Raw genomic sequence first — 23896 nt, 5'->3', positions numbered from 1 at the left:
CCATCATCCAAGTGCCAGTCCAGCCCGACAACGCTTCGGTGATCTGACGGGAACCGGTGTTACCACTGGGGCGAGGCCTTTGGCTTTAGAAAGCAAAAGGTGAAAAAAAAATTTTTGTAAGCAGGTGTACGCAAACCTGCCACCTTACTCTTTAAAGTTCACGATACTATCACTGTTTCTTAATTACTATGTAAAGATCATACTAACTAGGTAAAACAATCTCTACAACAGCTGAGCATGTCATTTTCTAGTATGGTAAGTTGTACTGTCCCCTGTGTACATAGGTTGAGATCAGTCTTGACTCTATGTCTTCTCGCACTTGGAACACCACAGCTAGTGGGAGTCTCCATGGACAATGAACCGAGATAGCTGGCAAAGCAGGACCGGTATTTTGCCCAGCATTGCCCAGCAAGAAGCACCAATAATCTAAGATTTCTTTGACACCGTCGCGGAAGAAATAGTATAGCCCCATTCCTACACTCCTGGAAATTGAAATAAGAACACCGTGAATTCATTGTCCCAGGAAGGGGAAACTTTATTGACACATTCCTCGGGTCAGATACATCACATGATCACACTGACAGAACCACAGGCACATAGACACAGGCAACAGAGCATGCACAATGTCGGCACTAGTACAGTGTATATCCACCTTCGCAGCAATGCAGGCTGCTATTCTCTCATGGAGACGATCGTACAGATGCTGGATGTAGTCCTGTGGAACGGCTTGCCATGCCATTTCCACCTGGCGCCTCAGTTGGACCAGCGTTCGTGCTGGACGTGCAGACCGCGTGAGACGACGCTTCATCCAGTCACAAACATGCTCAATGGGGGACAGATCCGGAGATCTTGCTGGCCAGGGTAGTTGACTTACACCTTCTAGAGCACGTTGGGTGGCACGGGATACATGCGGACGTGCATTGTCCTGTTGGAACAGCAAGTTCCCTTGCCGGTCTAGGAATGGAAGAACGATGGGTTCGATGACGGTTTGGATGTACCGTGCACTATTCAGTGTCCCCTCGACGATCACCAGAGGTGTACGGCCAGTGTAGGAGATCGCTCCCCACACCATGATGCCGGGTGTTGGCCCTGTGTGCCTCGGTCGTATGCAGTCCTGATTGTGGCGCTCACCTGCATGGCGCCAAACACGCATACGACCATCATTGGCACCAAGGCAGAAGCGACTCTCATCGCTGAAGACGACACGTCTCCATTCGTCCCTCCATCCACGCCTGTCGCGACACCACTGGAGGCGGGCTGCACGATGTTGGGGCGTGAGCGGAAGACGGCCTAACGGTGTGCGGGACCGTAGCCCAGCTTCATGGAGACGGTTGCGAATGGTCCTCGCCGATACCCCAGGAGCAACAGTGTCCCTAATTTGCTGGGAAGTGGCGGTGCGGTCCCCTACGGCACTGCGTAGGATCCTACGGTCTTGGCGTGCATCCGTGCGTCGCTGCGGTCCGGTCCCAGGTCGACGGGCACGTGCACCTTCCGCCGACCACTGGCGACAACATCGATGTACTGTGGAGACCTCACGCCCCACGTGTTGAGCAATTCGGCGGTACGTCCACCCGGCCTCCCGCATGCCCACTATACGCCCTCGCTCAAAGTCCGTCAACTGCACATACGATTCACGTCCACGCTGTCGCGGCATGCTACCAGTGTTAAAGACTGCGATGGAGCTCCGTATGCCACGGCAAACTGGCTGACACTGACGGCGGCGGTGCACAAATGCTGCGCAGCTAGCGCCATTCGACGGCCAACACCGCGGTTCCTGGTGTGTCCGCTGTGCCGTGCGTGTGATCATTGCATGTACAGCCCTCTCGCAGTGTCCGATGCAAGTATGGTGGGTCTGACACTCCGGTGTCAATGTGTTCTTTTTTCCATTTCCAGGAGTGTATAAACCAGTTGACTTCATATGTCCTGGCAGCTGGGAAGTAGACGAGATGCGGCTGAAACTGAGCGTCAGAAATAATCGACGCGGGCGGCTGTCGTAACAGGAGGGTTAACATTTCTTATGTCAGCAGCCAACACACAGCCGCCGTACCACATGTCAACCGACGTGAGTCAGGATCAAGTAGCCTCTGCTATGATACGTGGACACAGAGGCGCGACGACCAGATGAGTGGAGCCTAATCGTTGACGATTACGGAATTTGTCATTCAAGGCGACGTACCAAGAAATCCGCACTTCCGTGCGGTAAAGCGTAGGTGGGCAACACTTCATACCCTCTGCCATCGCACGGCAGGGTGGCGTCGTTCAACCGAATTTGCACGGTGGTGCCTCTGTAACTGGCGATGACAGTCCTTGGCCATGGGCGATCGTGTAGAAGGCAGGTAAATGTAGATGTGGTGTGACTAGGGGCTCCCGTCAGGTTGACCGTCCGCCGGGCTCAAGCCTTTCCATTTGACGCCACTTCGTCGACTTGCGCGTCAATAGGGATGAAATAACGGTGATAAGGACAACACAACACCCAGTCCCTGAGTGGAGAAAATCTCAGACGTAGCCAGGAATCGAACCTGGGCCCTTAGGGTTGACATTCTGTCGCGTTGATCACTTTTTTTTTGGGGGGGGGGGGGGGGGGGAGAGAGGGCAGACGGACCGGGACTTGAACCCGGATTACCCGCTGTATGCGAGCACTCCGTCTTCAGGCAGCGAGTGGCCTACCGGGACCATTCGACCGACGTGTCATCCTCATAGTAGGATGCGGATTGGAGGGGCGTGGGGTCAGCACACCGCTCTCCCAGTTGTTATGATGGTATTCTTGACCGAAGCTGCTACTATTCGGTCGAGTAGCTCCTCAATAGGCATCACGAGGCTGAGTGCACCCCGAAAAATGGCAACAGCGCATGGCAGCTGGATGGTCACCCATCCAAGTACCGTCACGCCCAACAGCGCTTAACCTCGGTGATCTCACGTCACGGAAACCGGTGTATCCACTGCACCAAGGCCGTTGCCTGCTGTATCCGAGCAGTCACCTTTCTTTTTTCTTTCTTTTTTTTTTGAGAAATCTGAAGAAACGAAGTAAAATAACAATGAGCAAAAAAAACAGAAAAAAATGAGGAAGCTCCTTTTTACTTTATTTCTAATTTTATTTTATATTTTTTGGCGGGGGGGGGGGGGGCGGCGACCATAGTGGACCGGTAGGGGCTCGGGGGACAAAGTGGGCAGAGGTCGAAACCCGAGCCCTGGCAACACTGTCCCCCTCACCTCCACCGAGCCTGTGGTGCTTGGGGAAGCGGGAGACACAGAAATCAACAGAAGTGGAAGCCGTTGTTGTTATTTATTTATTTGCGTTGTGTTTTTGTAATATTCACTATTATCATGAAATTATGTGGAACACATAGACGACAGAGAAAGAAAATATATAAATTCTGGGTAAAGAATTGAAAAAAAAGGAAAAGCAAAAAGAAATAAAATCCGCGCAATCTGCGACGCGCTCTCCCATCCGCGGAGGTCAGAAGTTAAGCTCAGACAGTGCTGGGGGGAGGAGGGATAGATGCCCTCTGAGCCAGGCACCCCCTAACTTAGTGGAGGTCTAACAAAGACCGCTCGATCACGTCATACCCTCTCCCTATGCATGGCCTGGTGGCGTCGTTCAACCACATTTGCGCAGCGGTTCCTCTGTAACTGGCGATAACAGTCCTTGGCCATGGACTATCGTGTAGAAGGCAGGTAAATGTAAATGTGGTGTGACTAGGGCCTCCCGTGGGGTAGACCGTCCGCCGGTTGTAAGTCTTTCGATCTCACGCCACTTCGGCAACTTGCGCGTCAATGGGGATAAAATGACGATGATCGGGACAACACAACACCCTGAGCGGAGAAAATCTCCGACCCAGCCGGGAATCGAACCCGGGCCCTTAGGATTGACATTCTGCGTTGTTGATCGTTGTGTTTGGTCGTTGTGGGCGCCACATGACACCCGTTCAAGTTCGTTTTGTTGATCCTTCCACTCAGTTTTTTATTACAGAGGCCAACCACCTCTCTGGTTTTAATGTCGTGTGACGAGGGCCTCCCATCGGGTAGGCCGCTCGCCTGGTGCAAGTCTTTCGACTTGCGCGTCGATGGAGATGAAATGATGGTTGTTGTGGTTGGCAGGAGAGCCAACCGTGTTTTTCTAGAGGAGGCCGAAATGCACGCGTCTCAGCTCACGCAGGCAGGCGTGAGGTCTGGAACATGACAAGGGAATTAGAATTGAGAAAAACGGACGTATCTGGTGGAATACTTAACTTTAATCCATTAATGGAGAACGTTGCTCTTTATGGTACATGATTCACAATATCAATAGTACGGATACTGGCGCCTTGCTAGGTCGTAGCAAATAACGTAGCTAACGGCTATGCTAATTGTCGTCTCGGCAAATGAGAGCGTAGAAGTCAGTGAACCATCGCTAGCAAAGTCGGCTGTACAACTGGGGCGAGTGCTAGGAAGTCTCTCTAGACCTACCGCGTGGCGGCGCTCGGTCTGCAATCACTGATAGTGGCGACAGAAGGGTCCGACATATACCACCGGACCGCGGCCGATTTAAAGGCTACCACCTAGCAAGTGTGGTGTCTCGCGGTGACACCACAGTGGTGATTAGGACAACACGACACCCAGTCCCTGAGCGCAGAAAAAGCACTCAGCTACCGGGGGCAGACTAGAAGGCAGATCACCCAGCCGGTAACTATAATCAGTTACAAACGTACGAATGTGATTGAGTGGCGGCGAAATATGACCGACAGCGACTGGAGGCGAGGGTGCAGTGATGGTAGCACCAGTTTATCGATGATACTGCCGACCAGGCTGACTTGCTCAGAACGCCATAGTCGGCGCATCTTTCCCAGAAACTGCGCCTCCACTCTGTTCCTAACATTGGTCGAACCTACCTCGCTTTCACATGAGGACAATGTCAAAGCGTAAGTAATTTTAAAAACAGGGTCACCACTCACGGAATAAAATTTGGTTAACAGGACATCCACAACAGAGCATCGTATAATCAGATAATAAACCGCTTCAATTGTAAATAGTCTTATTGGTTCAATCAAGACCGGTTTCTGGTGATTATAAGCCCATCTCCAGGTAAACAAGACTGCAGTAGGAAAACGGAGAAAGTATAATAAGAGACTCTTTACCACTAATACTTGTTTATTATAGTAGGCTAATAGTGGGAATTCACTGCCCAGTCGTAAACATGAGTTGATATGGCCAGGTGTTGACAGGTGTGAAAATTACCGAACCATCAATTTAATAAGTCACGGTTGCAAAATACTAACACGAATTCTTTACAGACGAATAGAAAAATTGGTTGAAGACGACCTCGGGAAAGATCAGTTTGGATTCCGTAGTAATGTTGCAACACGCGAGGCACAACTGATCCTACGACTTACCTTAGTAGATTAAGGAAAGGCAAACCTACGTTTCTAGCATTTGTATACCTATTTACAGAAAGCTTTTGACAATGTTGACTGGAATACACTCTTTCAGATTCTGAAGGTGGCAGCGGTAAAATACAGTGAGCGAAAGACTGTTTACAATTTGTACAGAAACCAGATGGCAGTCTTAAGAGTCGAGGGGCATGAAAGGGAAGCAGTGGTTAAGAAGGGAGTGAAACGGGGTTGTAGCCTATCCCCGATGTTATTCAGTCTGTATATTGAGCAGGCAATAAAGGACCAAAAGAAAAATTTGGAGTAGGAATTAAAATCCATGGAGAAGAAATAAAAATTTTTAGGTTTGCCGACGACTTTGTAATTCTGTAAGAGACAGCAAAGGGTCTGCAAGAGCAGCTGTACGGAATGGTCAGTATCTTGAAAGGAAGGTCTAACATGAACATAACCAAAAGTAAAACGTGGATAATGGGATGTAATCGAATTAAATCAGGTGATGCTGAGGACATTAGATTGGAAAATGAAACGCTTAAAGTAGTAAATGAGTTTTGTTATTTGGGGAGCAAAATAACTGATGATGGTCGGAGTAGAGGGGATATAAAATGTAGATTGGCTCTGGCAAGGAAGGCGTTTCTGACTAAGAGAACTTTGTTAACATCGATTATAGATTAAAGTGTCAGGAAATCTTTTCCGAAAGTATGGAGTGTAGCCTTGTATGGAAGTGAAACATGGACGATAAACAGTTCAGACTAGAAGAAAATAGAAGCTTTCGATATGTGGCACTACAGAAGAATGCTGAAGATTAGATGGGTGGATCACATAACTAACGAGGAGGTAATGAATAAAATTGTGGAGAAGAGCAATTTGTGGGACAGCTTGACTAAAAGAAGGAATCGGTAGGTAGGACACGTTCTGATGCATCAAGGGATCGCAATTTAGTACTGGAGGGTAGCGTGGAAGGTAGGCAGGTAATAACTGTGTTTCATTCTAACCTGACCATATCACTTTCATATTTACAGTTTGGCTGTGAATTCCCTGTATTACAACAAACAAGATTTAAGTGGCGTACAGTCTCTTATTATAGTTTCTCCATTTTCCCACTGCAGTCTTGTTCACCTAACGGCGGGCTTATAATCGCCCGAAACCAGTCGTCATTGAACCAATAAAACTATTCACAACCGAAGTGGTTTATTACCTAATTCTACTCACGAGATGTCAAAATGCAGCTTGTACCCTGGAAGCAATCGTAATGGCGGTCGGTAGCACATGGTCGAAATGGATTAATTAGGAAGGTCATAAGACATTAATGTGCTGTGCCTGCTGGAACATGTCCATCGTGGAGTCACACCAATGGACGTACCTGTTGTAATATGTGACGGATGCAGAGCGTTGAATGTGGTCATTAAGTAGGACCCCTACATATTTGAGCGCTGATACGTCATTGATGGACACTGCCGCTCCCAGGGACAGCCCCCTGGCCACATCCATATACTTCATCTTCCGCTTACAGATGATACTACTAGCCACTGTACCGTACTGTTGAAACCATCGCAGCGCCGTCTGTATGTCATCCCCTGACCTCGCCAGGAATATGACACTATCAGCATATGCACAACATCGGAACCTCGTAATCCATAAATAAACCCTTCCAAGAATCGGCGGAGACCAAGCACAGCTGGCTCAAGAACAATTGCAAATAAAACGGCAGACAAAGGGTCTCCTTGCCTCACGAAACGTTCGATAGAAATGAGTTTTCATCGATTACTGCCCATCATTCAACCTCGAATGTTCTCCATGAATCTAGCGCAGAACTACATCTACAAACATACGGGGAAGCCCCTACCTTCCTTGGTCGTATGGAGAAAATAATTGGTATCAGCTTTGATATATTCAAGACGCCGTATGAGTAATGACGCAGTTTTACACACATCAAAAAAAGTTTTGCATCACCCTGGTTCCCAGGACTCCAGAAGATAGACGTTGACTGTGGATATTGTTTCACAGACACAGTCCGAAAGATGTAAACAACCATGCAAGAGCAGCGCCAATTAGACGGAGGGGGTCTGACAGCCGATCAGTTCCAGCCATTCCACCAGGAAGGAGGTACACGGCTCGTGTTGTCTGAAGTTCAAACATGCCTAGACGGTCAATACCGCGGTTCAATCGCATCCGCATTGTTACTTAGTGCCATGGACGGCTCTCAACAAGGGAAGTGTCCAGGCATCTCGGAGCGAACCAAACGGTGTTGCTCGAACATGGAGAAGATAGAGACAGGAACTGTCGATGACATGCCTCGCTCAGGCCGCCCAAGGGCTAATACTGCAGTAGATGACGGCTACCTACGGATTATGGCTCGCAGGAACCCTGACAGCAACGCCACCATGTTTAATAATGCTTTTCGGGCAGCCACAGGACGTCGTGTTACGACTCAAACTAACATGTGCAGTAGGCTGCATGATGCGTAGCTTCACTCCAAACGTCCATGGCGAGGTCCATCTTTTCAACCACGACACCATGTAATTCGGTACAGTTGGGCCCAACATGCCGAATGGACCACTCAGGATTGGCATCACGTTCCCTTCACCGATGAGTGTCGCGTATAACTTCAACCAGACAATCGTTGGAGACGCGTTTGGAGGCAACCCGGTCAGGGTGAACGCCTTAGACACACTGTTCAGCCAGTACAGCAAGATGGAGGTTCCCTGCTGTTTTGGGGTTGCATTACGCCGGGCCGACGTACGCCGCTGGTGATCATGGAAGGTGCCGTAGCTGCTGTACGATACGTGAATGCCATCTTCTGACTGATAGTGCAACCATATCGGCAGCATATTGGTGAGGCATTCGTCTTCATGGACGGCAGTTCGCGCCTCCATCGTTGGACTTCCTTCAGGATAGCATCGCTCGAGTAGAGTGGCTAGCATGTTCTCTGGACATGAGCCCTATCGAACACGCCTGGGATAGATTAAAAATAGCTGTTTATGGGCGACATGATCCACCAACCACTATGAGGGATTTACGCCGAATCGCAATTGAGGAGTGGGACAATCTGGCTTGATGAACTTGTGGACAATATGCCACGACAAACACAGGCATGCATCAGTGCAAGAGGACGTGCTACTGGGTATTAGAGGTACCGGTGTGTACAGCAATCTCGACCACCACCTCTGAAGGTCTCGCTGTATGGTGATACAACATGAAGTGTTTGGTTTTCATGAGCAATAAAAAGGGAAGGAAAAAAAATGATGTTTATGTCGATCTCTATTCCAATTTTTTGTACAGATTCCGGAACTCTCGGAACCGAGGTGATGCAAAACTTTTTTTGATGTGCGTATTTGGCAAGTCCAATACGTTATGAATCCGTGCTGGCTGTTTGTTAATAGACCGTTTTATTCCTGGTATTTCACAATGTTCGTACGCAGCATACGTTGCAAGACGCCAACGCCCTGCACACGTTGTAAACACTGGTTCTCGCCCGATCCCCGAAATTAAGCAACGTCAGGTCTAGGTGCAACAGATGTTGTTCGCTCAGGGACAGGAAAACCGCCGAAGTGGTGTCCAATTGAAATAACTGCACCACGCCGTTGAAGCACACAACTTTATCGGGTTCCAAAATCCCAGCGCATCAATAAGAATATGGTTATTTGTACATGGATCAGTGTTGTACATTAACTGTATTCCGTAAGTTCAGTGCAATTGTAGTCAACATCATTCTGTATTTTCATTATAGTCAGTGTATAACACTGACCTTTTTACACAAGATCATCAGTGCAACATGCCCTGTGATTAGTGTCATTTTTATGGTTCCATAGTACAGCAAGTGGAAACGTCACCCGCATAGGACGACTTTCTTGTACGTCTGTCCGACTGTTAAGAACTCTTTGTCTTAGGAATGGGTAGACTTATAAAATTATTAACGACTACGATCCCTTAGCGGTGTAAAAAAGTGAAGCCTCTAAGTTTAACGCAATAAATGATATGGCAATTTATGTAATATATTTTGATACTCGCAAAGTCACTCATAAAACATACGCGATACTTCCCGTTGACCTAGAATCATAAAATTTGGCAAGATCAAGGTTGCACACTGCAACAAAAGGAAAAAAAATTGCAAAATTGTTAATTTGTAGCTATACAGCAAGAAAAAAATTTCCTCATTTGTTATCAGACTGGCTGTCCATCGGTCTGTTATAGCCCTTATCTTTCAGAGACAGATAGACCTATCAGTGCTGAAATTTATGTCACATTTATCTCTACATTCATGTGGTGGTGTAAAAAATGTAAGCTTCTAAGTCAGTTCAACCGAAAGATACAGCCATTTATGTCGCATGTTTCGGTACTCGAAAACTCACTCATCAAAACCCGCATGGTGCTTTCCTTTTCTCTAGTCACGAAATTTACCAAGAAGCAAGGTTTCACTGTACAACCAACGGAAAATTTGCAAATATATCACATGAAAAAATTGTTTGTTTCATTTGGCATCTGACTGTTTGTCTGTCCTTACATCTGTTAAGCCCCATGTTTCTCAGGAACGTGTAGATGTATCAAGTGGAAATTTATGACACACCCTGAGGTCTGTAGTCGTTTAGTCCTGTAAAAATTTTAAGCTTCTGAGTCACTGCAAGCAAAAGATATTGTCATTTATGTTACATTTGTATTTGTATTGTCATTTATGTTACACATTTTGATACTCGGAAACTCAATCATTAAAACCTAGAAGCTACTCCTCGACGTAGAATCATAAGAGTTCACAAGAACAAAGACTTCACAGTACAAGTAAAAGAAAAAAATGAATATTGTTAATTTGTAATTATATCAGAAAAAAATTTCTTTTGTCATTTGTTATCAGACTGTCTCTCCGTCCGTCTGTTAAACCATCTTTTTCTCAGTAACGAATCACGCCCGGAGGTATGTAGTCGTTTAGTGCTGTAAAAATGTAAACAGACGATGTGTCACTTACGTCACACTCGAAAAATCAATAATTAAAATCTAGAAGAATCTTGACTTACAATCATGAAATTTTATATGAACAAAGATTTCACAGTACAAGGAAAGGAAAAATAATCTGAAAATTGTTAATTTATAATTACATCACACGAAAAGAAAACTCTTTTGTCATTTGTTACCCGACTTCTGACTTGAAATTAAAACATTCATGAAAATATTGGAATCCTGTGAGCATTGTTTTGCGAGTATGAACGTCGATAACAGGCAAAAATACATAGGACAAACTGGATGTATCTTTATAACCAGATATAAACAACACCTTTTAAGAAGAAATGGCACTAGCCCCCAAAATTCGTCCTTTGCCGACCGTCTTCTGATTACAGATCACTCGCCTAAAGCTATTTGCGTTTTCATCATTTTGAACACCGACAAGAAAGGAGGTAAATTAGATATTCTGGAAGAATTAGAGATTTTTAAATATCTTTCTCGAAATGATAGCCTCATTCTCAATGATCAGCAATAAAAATTTGTTCAACGGTACAAAGCCGTTACTTGACATTTAATTTCACGTTGTGCAGTTTGCCGAAATGGTTTTTTTTTTTTTTTTATCGTTTTGTTTGGTCGTTGCGGACGCCGCAAGACATCCTGTTCAAGTGCGGTGGTTGATCCTTCCACTCAGTTTTTTATTACAGAGGCCACCCGGCTCTCTGACCGAACACGCTGACCTACCGTGCTGGCAATCCATCTAAATTAACTCATAATTTTTCATTTATTATATGGTTTATTGGCTATATTTCATGTTATATCGCTTTCTGCAAGCTGTGTCATTCAGCCCTTCCTGTATTTTCTATAATGACGTTTTTATGCTTCAAACTGTACTTCTAAGCTCTGTTGAAGACAAAATGTCACTTTTTCTGTCGCTGTTGAACAAAATATTGCTTTTTACATTATGCACTGAACAATATTCATTATAATTTTCATTTTTTTTTCTTTTTCAATCTCAGTTTGTTCGTTGCATCTGCTCGTGGCGGACGTCGTAAGACATCCGTTTAAGTTCGCTGTTGACCTATTAACACAGTTTTTTTATTACAGAGAGCAGCTAACCCTCAGACCGAACGCGCTGAGCTACCGTGCCGGCAATAAACAGAGAGTCCAATAGACGCTTTTTCATAGGTCAGCACGTTACCACAGAGCCGCCGAAGAAGTAAATTTTTTTCGTCTGTCTACACTTGGATGTGAAGTAGGCAAGTTTGTGCATGCCGCTACTAGATGGCACTCTCGATGCAATGTCATGTTGCCCGCACTTGTTAACGCGGGCGTCTCAGTCCATTGCAACCTTGCCGGCACGGTAGCTCAGCGTGTTCGGTCAGAGGGTGATGTGCCCTCTGTAATAAAAAAACTGAGTTAACAGATCAACAATAAACTTAAATGGATGTCCTACAACGACCGCCCCGAGCAGATGCAACGAACGAAACCGAACAAAATAAGATTTAAAAAAATAATAAAAAATAAAGGTTAGCTGCCCTCTGTAATAAAAATAACTGAGTTAATGGATCAACGATGAACTGAAACGGGTGTCTTGCGACGTCCACCCCGAGCAGATACAACGAAAAAATGAGCTTAAAAAATTAAAAAAAAAAGCAGCCCATAATGGCTCGCCTTCAGGCATTCCTTCTTATATATTTTGTGACTAAAGCCCTTCCGGCTTGTGAAATATTTTATATGTGACAAGTAACTACTGTCTCTGTTTTTTGTTGTTAGTTAGTACTTACACTTTTTATATAAAGATGTATTTTCCTATAAATTTGAAACTATGTTATAGGCCATTTTAATTGTTTTAATTCTGATGAAGGCACTCTTAGAAGTGTTGAAACCTGGTGAATAAGACTAAAAATAATAGTGACCGAGGGCTCATTTGTTTCAATTTTAACAGGCAGAAATCATCCCGATCTTCAATTTGGGTAATGGATGAAGTGTCTGTATACATAATTAAGTTTGTACGGTTCCCCCAGATGGCCTACTCTCAGCTGGCCAATTTTTTTATGCCTGAGGATGGTATGTTGTTTGAACGAAACTAGGTGTTTCAGTAAGGCTGCATACAAATATTGTGCCCAATCTTGTTTTTAAAAAATATATTTAAAAGCTGTATGCCATCGCCTTCCTTAAAACAATGTAAACGTTCAGTGCGTAACATAGCAGTGGTGCAGTGTATGTGTGTTTTGGTGCGGCAGTTCCCCATCATCGAGTTCGACCCGGAGACGTTCCGCATCCTGCTGGACTACCTGCACACCGGCTCGTGCCCGCTCACCTGCTCCAACATCCCGGGCCTCATCTGCGCCGCGGAGCACTACGACCTGCCCGAGCTGCTGCAGGCCTGCTTCCACCACGCCAAGCAGTTCCTGCGCATCGATGTGGTCAGTACCCGCCTATTCTGGCCCACTCTCGTAAAATGAAACGATACTTAAATCGAGACCCTAAGCTGTCGACAGGCATTGATATACATCAACAGGGACAGTTGGAAATGTGTTCCCCGACCGGGACTCGAACCCGGTTCAAATTGCTCTGACAAAGGAACCTCCCCATCGCACCCCCCTCAGATTTAGTTATGAGTTGGTACAGTGGATAGGTCTCGAAAAACTGAACACAGATCAATCGAAAAAACAGGAAGAAGTTGTGTGGAACTATGAAAAAAATAAGCAAAATATACAAACTGAGTAGTCCATGAGCAAGATAGGCAACATCAAGGACAGTGTGAGCTCAGGAGCGAGGGGGGAGGGGGGGGGGGGGGGAGATGGCGGGGGGAGTTTCCCTTGTCAGCACTATGGGACTTAACATATCAGGTCATCAGTCCCCTAGAACTTAGAACGGCTTAAACCTAACTAACCTAAGGACATCATACACATCCATACCTGAGGCAAAAAATGGTTCAAATGGCTCTGAGCAGAGTTCATCAGTCCTCTAGAACTTAGAACTAAGTAAACCTAACTAACCTAAGAACATCACGCACATCCATGCCCGAGGCAGGATTCGAATCTGCGACCGTAGCGGTCGTGCGGTTCCAGACTGAAGCGCCTAGAACCGCTCGGCCACCAGCAGCCGGCCTCGAACCCGGGATCTCCTGCTTGCATAGCAGACATTCTATCCACCTGAGCCACGGAGGGCACAGAGGACAGTGCGACTGCAGCGATCAATCCCTTCCACTCCGCCCGTAAGACCCACATACCCAACTTAATGTCCACACCCTAGTAGTGCCCCTGTTCATTAAGCTCATTACTGGCGGCAGACAATCTTACCGAGTCCCATAAGAGTTTGGGCAATGCGTGTGCATCCAGCACAGATGAAGGAGGTCAATGGTCGGTTCCTGTTCTTTCGGACATGTTAAGGCTAACCGGCCATTGACCTTCTTTATGTGTGCTGGATGCACACGCATTGCCCGAAGTCTTACGGGACTCGGTAAGATTGTCTGTCGGGAGTAATGGGCTGGGGCACTACGAATGTAGTGTGTGCACATTAAGTTGGGTATGTGTGCCTCTTGGGAAGAGTGGAAGGGATAAATCCCTGCAGTCGCACTATTCTTTGTGCCCTTGGTGGCTCAGATGGATAGAGCGTCTGCCATGGTAAGCAGGAGATCCCAGGTTACAGTCCCGGTTGGGGCATACATTTTCAGCTGTCCCTGTTGATGTACTGGGTGATCAAAAAGTCAGTATAAATTTGTAAACTGAATAAATCACGGAATGATAATGATAGAGAGGTACAAATTGACACACATCCTTGAAATGACATGGGATTTTATTAGAACAAAAAAAAAGACAAAAGTTTAAAAAAATGACCGACAGATGGCGCTTCATCTGATCAGAAAAGCAATAATTAGCATAACAAAGTAAGACAAAGCAAAGATGATGTTCTTTACAGGAAATGCTCAATATGTCCGCCATTATTCCTCAACAATAGCTGTGCTCGAGGAATAATGTTGTGAACAGCACTGTAAAGCATGTCCGGAGTTATGGTGAGGCATTGGCGTCGGATGTTGTCTTTCGGCATCCCTAGAGATGTCAGTCGATCACGATACACTTGCCATTTCAGGTAACACCAAAGCCAATAATCGCACGGACTGAGGTCTGGGGACCTGGGAGCCCAAGCATGACGGAAGTGGCAGCTGAGCACACGATCATCACCAAACGACGCGCGCAAGAGATCTTTCACGCGTCTAGCCATATGGGGTGTTTTTTGGTTCTAGTAAAACCCCATGTCATTCCAAGCATGTGTGTAAATTTTTACCTCTCTATCTACATTATTCCGTGGTTTATTAAGTTTTCAAATTTATACTGACTTTTTGATCACCCGGTATATCAACGCCTGTCGACAGCTTAGCGTCTTGATTTAGTTATCATTTCGTTCTAAGAGAGCTGCATGGTCACCGATGGTATCTGTTCTTTCGGACATGTCCGAAAGAACAGATACCATCTTCATATATCATATACGCTCTTGTAAAGGTGGATTCACACTTGAGGGAACATCACAGTCACGTAACCGTCACGTTTTGGAGAGCCGACGGTCAGAGGAATTCCTGAGCGTTCACACTACACAGAGTCGAAAGAACAGAACGTCGTGACGTTACACCTGATTCACAAAATAACCACCAGAGGCGCTATTTCGTAGTTCACAGTACATCGTAATAAAATGCCAAAATTTAATTTAAAGCGGTTTGCAATGATTGCTGTTGCATTTGATGATGATGAGGAACAGGAGCCGCTCGGAGAGGCCGAGCGGTTCTAGGCGCTTCAGTCTGGAACCGCGCGACTGCTCCGGTCGCAGGTTCGAATCCTGCCTCTGGTATGGATATGTGTGATGTCCTAGGTCAGTTAGGTTTAAGTAGTTATAAGTTCTAGGGGACTGATGACCTCAGAAGTTAAGTCCCATAGTGCTCAGAGCCATTTGAACCATTTTTGAGGACCAGGAACAGCGAGCAAAAAGAGTCTGTATTAGGAAAAAAATGTTAAAAAATCGGGACTGTGAATGGGATTCCACATTATTTATTTATTTATTTTCACTTCAAGTTCCGTAGGACCAAATTGAGGAGAAAATCTCCAAGGTCATGGAACGTGTCAGTACATGAAATTACAACATGAAAGTAATAACAGACAAAATAAATTATGAACCCAAAAAAAATTCAAACCAATCAAAAATACAGCAAAAATCAGCCGAATTTTCAAGGAACTCCTTGACAGAATAGAAGGAGTGACCCATAAGGAAACTCTTCAGTTTAGATTTGAAAGTGCGTGGATTACTGATAAGATTTTTGAATACTACTGGTAGCTTATTGAAAATGGATGCAGCAGTATATTGCACAAGAATTAAGGAAGTCTGATCCAAATGCAGGTTTGATTTCTGCCGAGTATTAACTGAGTGAAAGCTGCTTATTCATGGGAATAAACTAATACTGTTAACAAGAAATGACACTAAGGAATATATATATATATATATATATATATATATATATATATATATAAGAGGCCAATGTCAAAATATCCAGACTTGTGAACACTGGTCGACAAGAGGTTCGTGAATGTACACCACTTATTGCCCGAACCTCTCGTTCCTGAGACAAAAATATCCTTTTAGAATGGGAAGATTCACCCCAAAATATAATACCATACGACATAAGTAAAGGAAAATAAGCAAAGCGCACCAATTTTCCGGTCGATCACTCACTTCAGATACCCTTCGAATCGTAAAAATGGCAGAATTAAGTCTCTGAATAAGATCCTGAACGTGGGCTTTCCACGACAGTTTACTATCTATCTGTACACCTAGAAATCTGAACTGTTCGGTTTCACTATTCATATGTCCATTCTGTGAAATTAAAACGTCTGGTCTTGTTGAATAGTGTGTTAGAAACGGTAAAAACTGAGTCTCACTGTGATTTAGCCTTATATTATTTTCTACAAGCCAAGAACTTATGTCATGAACTGAACTGTTTGAAACCGAGATCAATGTTGCACACAACATCCTTTACTACAGCAAACAGAAATATTTTAGAGTTACCTGTAAAACTAGAGGGCATATCATTTAGGTATAAATAAGGTACAGGAGTGGTCCAGCACTGATCCCTGGGGTACCCCCCACTTGACCGTACCCCACTCAGACCCCACATCACAGCCATCCTCAGCATTGTGAATAATGATCTTTTGCTGTCTGTTGCTAAAGTAAGACGTGAACCAGTTGTGAGCTGCTCTCCATATTCCGTAATGGTCCAACTTCTGGAGCAATATTTTGTGATCAACACAATCAAACGCCTTTGTTAAATCAAAAAATATGCCTAGCGTTCGAAACCTTTTGTTTAACCCATCCAGTACCTCACAGAGAAAATAAAATATAGAATTCTCAGTTGTTAAACAATTTCTAAAGCCGAATTTTACTTTTGATAGCAAATTATGTGATCTAAAATGATCAGTTATTATCCTTACATATACAGCCTTTTCAATAACTTCTTTACAAGGAGCTGGAAGAGAGGGAGTATCATTCTATAAATATTTCAGAATGTTTTTTGTGCTTATTATGCAAGATACAAATAAAAATTACGAAGAGACATTACAGATTTAGGCATCCAATATCACCATGGCAGAAGCTGATGCTTTGCCTAAAGTATGTCTGCATGGGCCATTTTGCTGAACTAAACAAAACAAATATGGAAGTGCTAGTCGCCGGCAAGAACAGGGAAATATCACATGACTCCGTCAGTGGCCCATCGAAACATTTTTCCCAATAAACCTCGACGTGATCTGACGTATCGATGACGTTCCGTTGACAGCATGTGTGAATGCCACAGTCTGAACTACAGTGACTTTCGACGTGACGGTTACGTTCCGTCTAGTGTGAATCCACCTTTACATAATAACACAGTGGGAAGTAATACGAAAGTATACTCCCCTGACTGCTATCACGAAAAAGTCTTAATACGTATTGTATGACAGTACTATGTTATAAGCATTTGTTTTATACACTGAAGAAATATGTTGCAAAGTAAACGGTACATACTTTGTTCAACGTGCTTTAGGCTCGCTTTTTCCAATGGAATAGCGAAAAGAAAAACCGGGAGTAAAACTGATGCAACATGCAGAAGTTTAAAATAAGCTTCGTAATAAATTATGAACAGCGGATAGCGGAAGCATATGTAAATAAAGCCCATCTAGACATACCATACGCAAACCATCAGCTTCTTTCGGGGTGATATTGGACGCTGAAATCTTGAGTTGAAGACATGCGCCGAAAAACGGGCTGAATATTGACGATCACGTCTGAAACACCCTGTATATTAATAAAAGTAGTTATAAACATGAAACAAACTGCAAACAACTGAGTTTCTTCCCGAGTCGATAATTACTCTGAAGCACTTTGTCTCAAAATTTTTAGACTCCTGAGATATTTTCGCAATTGGCTAAGTGAAAAGGAATATTTATTATGATGATGTATTTGTACCTCGTTATCACAAACTGAATAATACTTAATACCATTTCTTATAGAGGTACGGTAGGATGAGGTACAATTAAGATTTTCTTATAGCGGACTGGCCATTGTTAGTAACATAACCTTTGAAGATTATTGACCGTTTCACTGGAACATGAAAGTCTGCCTTTCCCCCTCTGTACAGTTAAAACGCCGCAGTTGTACCTACTTACGATTAAAAAATAAACACTGCATTTGCAAGCTTCTATACATGGACGAAAACTAGCCAATAGCGTCACTAATTGAAGACATTCGTATTGAGTTCTTAGCTTTTACATTTAATATTTATAAGGTGCCACATAGGAATATTATATTTCATTTTTTTCTATTATATGAAAAAAGCGATCTAAATATCTCTATACACATTATTTACTGTTCAGTACAATATCAAATATTTTGTAAGAAATATTGTATAAATTAGCGTGAATAGGTAACCGCACCCAAGGAACACACTGCCTTAACCTCAGAGTTGGGGAGAACATGGCGGACGATTCAGCCTATTATATAAGCGATCTACCCACATGCTTTCCGTGTGCAGTGATAGTACACTAGCCAGACGAACAAGCAGGTAATTTCAGGAGGAATAGTAAATATTTAAGTGGGTATAAAAGGGCGTCCCATAAAGAACTCAAGTCTTGAGTGGATTAGAATGTACAAATTATTGATCAAACTGGCTAACATATACATTATTGTAGCGTATGCTACTCATATGCCCTTCACTCTGCGCACTTTCGATAAAATTTTCCATAACTTTTCGACATATTTGCACCTATAGTTCTGAAAATACCCACTGACAGTGTGGAAGTGATTGCGGCGTTACTCATGTACACACAAGATTTCTAATATCTCCACAAACAGAAATCACTTGGCGTCAAATCAGAGAATCTCGGCGGCCAGTTCACACCACGATTGCGAGAAATCACCCTACTAAAGAACCCCTCTGATAACAATTATAGCAATAGACGTGTGACAGGTGGCGCCATCTTGTTGAAACCGAAGCTCTTCATTTTCACACAATTTATTTCAGACCACAAAAACTCTCTTCTCTGTACACAGCAACATCTTCAAAGAAGTACGGCTTAGTTATGACCTCAGCTCAAATTCCACACCACACAGCCACTCGTACATACAATGTCTTCTCCATAACTATTCGGGGTTTTCAGTACCCCAAATCCTGCTTGTTCACGAAGCCATTCAACAGCAGTTATGGCTCGTCAATGAACGTCATTTTCCTGCTGAAACTGATGTCCACCCTTCATCTTGCAAGCACCTAATGGCCAAATGTTCAGCGTGTTTCTTGATCGTTTGGCCTCAGTTATTGTGTCAGTTGCATATTATAGACCCGAAATTGCAGATCTTTTTTCATAATTCGTTTCATGTCGATTCTGGATTGTGCGTGTCGCCTTCTACTTCACCTATACTCTGCTGATTTTCGGGTTCGCGTGAGATATGACTGCTGGACACTCTACCAGTCTCACACATCTTAGTGAAGACTCGGGTAAACACTCCTGAATCTGGTGCACTGCAGTTACCAAATTGTGTATTGAATCCTCCACAATCACAGCAACGTTTCCTTTACAAACAATGTGCACAAATACCATATCGGCATTCTCAGCATTTGCAGATATGTGAAGCATGCTTAAACGCTTGAGTAGAATTGTCCAGTCACCATCTCAACTGAAAAATTCGGTTGCGTTTACTCTAACTTGAACTTAAAAACAAAGATGACAGTCAATGAAGAAATACATATCAACTGGAGTTCCAACACACTAGCTGATAATTATCTCTGTTGTCATCTATATGAATAATAATTGGATGCATGTTGCATGGAATGTTTTATTCGAATTAATCTATACTACCACCTCATAAATTATTGACTGTTCCTCCTGAAACATTTTGTATAAGATGACATCAACATCGACTCTGACACTATAGTCAGTGGAGAGACCGAGATTAGGGCGTAAATCCAGTTTACATACATATTAAAAACGTGTGCTTTCTTTGTTCTTTCTCTTCCACAGTGCAAGGCATGTTCACAAACATGAACAAACTTACTCTGGAGAGAGAATGCTCTTGCTAGCACATGACATCGGACATTACAGAATATATTTGTATTAAATTAATGAAAGAGTCCCAGAAGATTTCAGAGAAAACAAAAGTCAACAAAATATTTTGACAATGCAGAACGCTTTGTCTTCGTACCTCAGTGCCTCTATCCCCTACACTACTGTGAATATCTAACAAATGATCAAGTCTTTTACGTTATTATACCTTCAAAGCTTTAACCGTCGCTATATCATTTAGTTAGCACGACTCTATACTTTGCTCTTCGTTAGCATCATTAAGAGCTTACAATGTGGTCTGAAACGTAAACTTCTCCACATAACACAGCAACGAGACACACTAAGGATGGCTAAATCCCGGCTGGGACAGGACTACGTGCAAAACTCTGTTGAACACGCTGCTCGTTTTTGCCAAGAACACAGAGATGACCTGTGGAACGCCGCCCCCCCCCCCCCCCCCCCACCCGCCACTTCAGATAACAGCAGACTATACTAGCAAATGTTTTTTTAATTCCATTTTTGGATCACAATATAAATTCCTTCGACGACGACTGGTTTCAGTCAGTAATGACCATCTTCATATCTACAATATAAAATACATACACCTAGTGGCAGAGTACATCTAAGCCCACAGCAGCGACGTCTAAGAAGCATACAGGCAAACAGATTTCTGGTAGCTACTGCACATCAGTAGATTTTGTACAGTAATGCCAGTTGCAAAATGACTGTGTAGACAATGTGGCATATTTTGCACCATATTTTAGTTCTACGAGACGAATTTTGCAGAGTGTATTTATATGATTTGACGATGCCATTACAGCTTTATCACATTAGGGCATGGTGTAGAACAGGTACGCTTTACCTTATTTTGTCTTTACCTTTCCCAATTTGTATGAGAGTATATTGTCATATGAAATTCTGTATTGTTTTTAAAGATAGTCTGCCCATTACGTGTATATTTTTTATATTGTAGATCTGAAGATGGTCGTTACTGACTGAAACCAGTCATTGTCAAAGGAATTTATATTGTGATCAAAGACTGGAATAAAAAAAACATTTGACAGTACCTGGATCTTGTTTATATTCGCAACCATGTTGCAGCTGGTGAGAATATACTAGACCATAAATATTAGAATCTCTGCAATATTTATCTGAACAGTGTACATCAAATTATTATTACACACTTGTAGAAGAACCATGAGTTTTAGTGAATAATCTGTTAAATACACATGTCCATGTTACATGTACAATGAAGTACACTAACCTTTTTAGTTCTTGCACTAACATGAATACTTTTCAATATTTTCCCATATTTGGTTTTGAAGTGAAACGTGTTGACTCAAGTTTCTGAGGGACTGTATCATCAGTGGTGGGTTGATTGTGCTGAGCATCTTTCTTTCCTCATAATATGTAAGAGCCACCTGATTTTTCTTGAATAAAGTATGTGGTGGCAACACATGCATTGGAAATTCGTGAAGGTATTTAGTTTCAACAACTTTTTTAAATCTGTTGCACTTATGCTTTATTTTAGTACAAGTAACTTTATAAGAAAGCATTAGTTTTGTGAATTTTCCAGGATTTATGGCAATATGTAAATATGTGCACACACACACACACACACACACACACACACACACACACACAGGGAGAGGGGAAACAAATACCTAGAAAGTTAAATTGGCTGAAAATAGGAAAAAGAGGGAGATAGGAAAAGACAGAAAAAAGAGGGAAAAGGGAGAACCCAAGAGAGAGAGAGAGAAAGAGAACAGAGAAATGAATGTGTACATGAGAATAAATGAGAGCTGAAGAAGAAGTGGAGAGGAAAGGAAAAGGGATGACTATTAGGAGAGGAGTAGTGGGAGGGTAATGAGGAGTGAATGGAAAAGGTGGGATGGAAGGAGAACGAGAAATTGAAGGGGAAGCAGGAGTGAAGAGGAAGGAGGGGTGAAAGTGTGTGGATGAACAGAAGGAAAAATTGAAGGAGAAGAGCCAGGAGAAATGTGGAAGTGGAAAGTGGAATGAATGGGAAGAAGCGATGTGGCAGATGCAGGAATGGAGGAGTAAGGATGAAAGAAAGGAGAAGAGGAAAGAATAAATGAGAAAGGGGAGGGAGAGGGCAAGAGAATCAAAATTGAAATTGGTGGAAGCAAAGGAGAAGGAGACGGTAAGATGGACAAAGAGGAATAAAGGGGAAGGAGGAGTGTAGGAATGGAACAGTAAGCGAGAATCGAAAGAGTAGAAGGAATGAAGGAATGGAAGGTTAAGGAAGAATGGAAGGAGATGGAGGCAGATTCTGAAGCAGGAAGAGAAAGTAAAGTGGGAAGAAGAACAGAAAGCAGGGAAGGAGCAGAAATAGGATGAGGAAGAAGAAATAGAAATACAAGAATATTGAGTAAGAGAAGAAGGAGAAGAGATAAAAGAAATTGCAGGAATGAATTTTAGAAGAGGAACAGATGAAGGAAGAGAGATGGATGGAGGAGTTATAGAAGGGGAGACGAAAAGTGTAAGGGGAGCAGGAGAAGAAGAAAGAATATAAAGAGAAAGAAAGCCAGTAAGAGAGGGGGCAGGGGTCTCATAACATGACCATCTTAGATTTATTCAGATCTCTTGGCAGATGATGTTAGTCAGGTGTCCATTCAAATTCACAATTCCTTTTCTGTGTTCAGTATTGTGATACATGAACCTACACCAACAAGCTTATCTAAGGTCATCATTCGAAGTACCTATGTTGAAAACTGTCTATAAATATGAAATGGTGAACCTGGATGGACACCAGGAAACAGAGAGACATCAGTCTAACCTGGCTATCCCTCCTCTAACAGGTTTGCGTGATGCTGTGTGCCCTGGAGAACTACTACTGGCGGTACACGTCTGCGTCGGAGCTGGTCAACATGATACTTGCCTTCGTGGAGACCAGAGCGCACCAGGTGAGTAGTCAATCACCCATTCTGTGGTCACCAGTATTCACTGCGGCAGTTGGAGGCATTTCAACTGATCAACCAACCACTGCAATGTACAGCAGAATGGATGCACAAAATTAATAATGTCTTTGAAATGGCCCACAGGAGCTTCAAAAGGACATAGTATGCCATGCCAAATTTCCTGCAGAGTACTGATATTTGTGAATAAAGTGGGCAGTCACTCTTAATTGCCAAATTCATGCAACATCAAACATGAGCGGTTTAACAAAGAACAAATGTTTCACAAGATATACTGTCTGTCATCCAAAAACAACTATGATATTCACTCATGTTGAAATGTTCTTCCACCTTTTTTGGATCTCCTTCTACATTATAATTTAAACAAAATTTCTGATAAGCAAAATAACTAGCTTTCCATCCTACTTATCACCAACAGTTATTTCCTCATTTAGTGTATTTTTACTCCCATTTTGGTTTCCATGTGCCATTTAACCAAAAGTATCTGCGCACTTATAACTGGACATTAATATAAGATGTTTCCACTCTTCACCCTTATGATGAATTGAACTTTTATAAAGACAGTGAGGTGTCTGAATGTGTGCAGAAGAGTGGCGGCTCATTCTTCCTCAAGATTGGAAACCAGATAAGGTAGTGATGTTACACAGTGCAGCCCGGAGTAAAGTCAACATTGTAGCGCATGCTGAAGGTGTTCCGTTGGGTTCAAGTGGAGACTCTAGGGTAGGTCAGTTCATTTCTGGAATGTTATTGTCCACAAACCATTACCTCGCAAATTCTGATTCATTGCAGGATGCACTCCAGTGCTGATACAGACAACCACCATCCCCAAACTGTTCCTCTGCTGTATGCAGTACACAAGCCTGTAATATGTGTTTACAACCTTCCACATCTAGCAGTTTCTTAAGTGCAACAAGTGGACCACAACCTAACTGTGAAAAATATCCCCAAGCTGTAACACTGACTCCTCCATGCTTCACTGTGCATACTACACATGATGGCAGGTAATATTCTCCGGGCATTCACCAAACACAAGCACTTTATTGGATTGCTGCAGAGTATAGTGTGATTTATCACTATT

The 23896-nt window shown here is 43.3% G+C and overlaps 1 protein-coding gene across 1 annotated transcript in view; it reads left to right on the top strand.

Moving 5' to 3' along the window:
* LOC126312748 (uncharacterized) overlaps window positions 1-23896 on the top strand; it is a 142076-nt gene that overhangs the window by 95556 nt on the left and 22624 nt on the right. Inside the window, exons 5-6 of the mRNA XM_049992245.1 lie at window positions 12542-12724; window positions 22702-22806. Of these exons, the coding sequence (XP_049848202.1) occupies window positions 12542-12724; window positions 22702-22806 (288 nt within the window). The remainder of the gene's footprint in view (window positions 1-12541; window positions 12725-22701; window positions 22807-23896) is intronic.

Source organism: Schistocerca gregaria, unplaced genomic scaffold, assembly GCF_023897955.1.
Source record: "Schistocerca gregaria isolate iqSchGreg1 unplaced genomic scaffold, iqSchGreg1.2 ptg000449l, whole genome shotgun sequence".
NCBI classification, from domain to species: Eukaryota; Metazoa; Arthropoda; class Insecta; order Orthoptera; family Acrididae; genus Schistocerca; species Schistocerca gregaria.
Note: the sequence above shows the minus strand (reverse complement) of the source record. Positions and strands in the feature narration are given on the sequence as shown.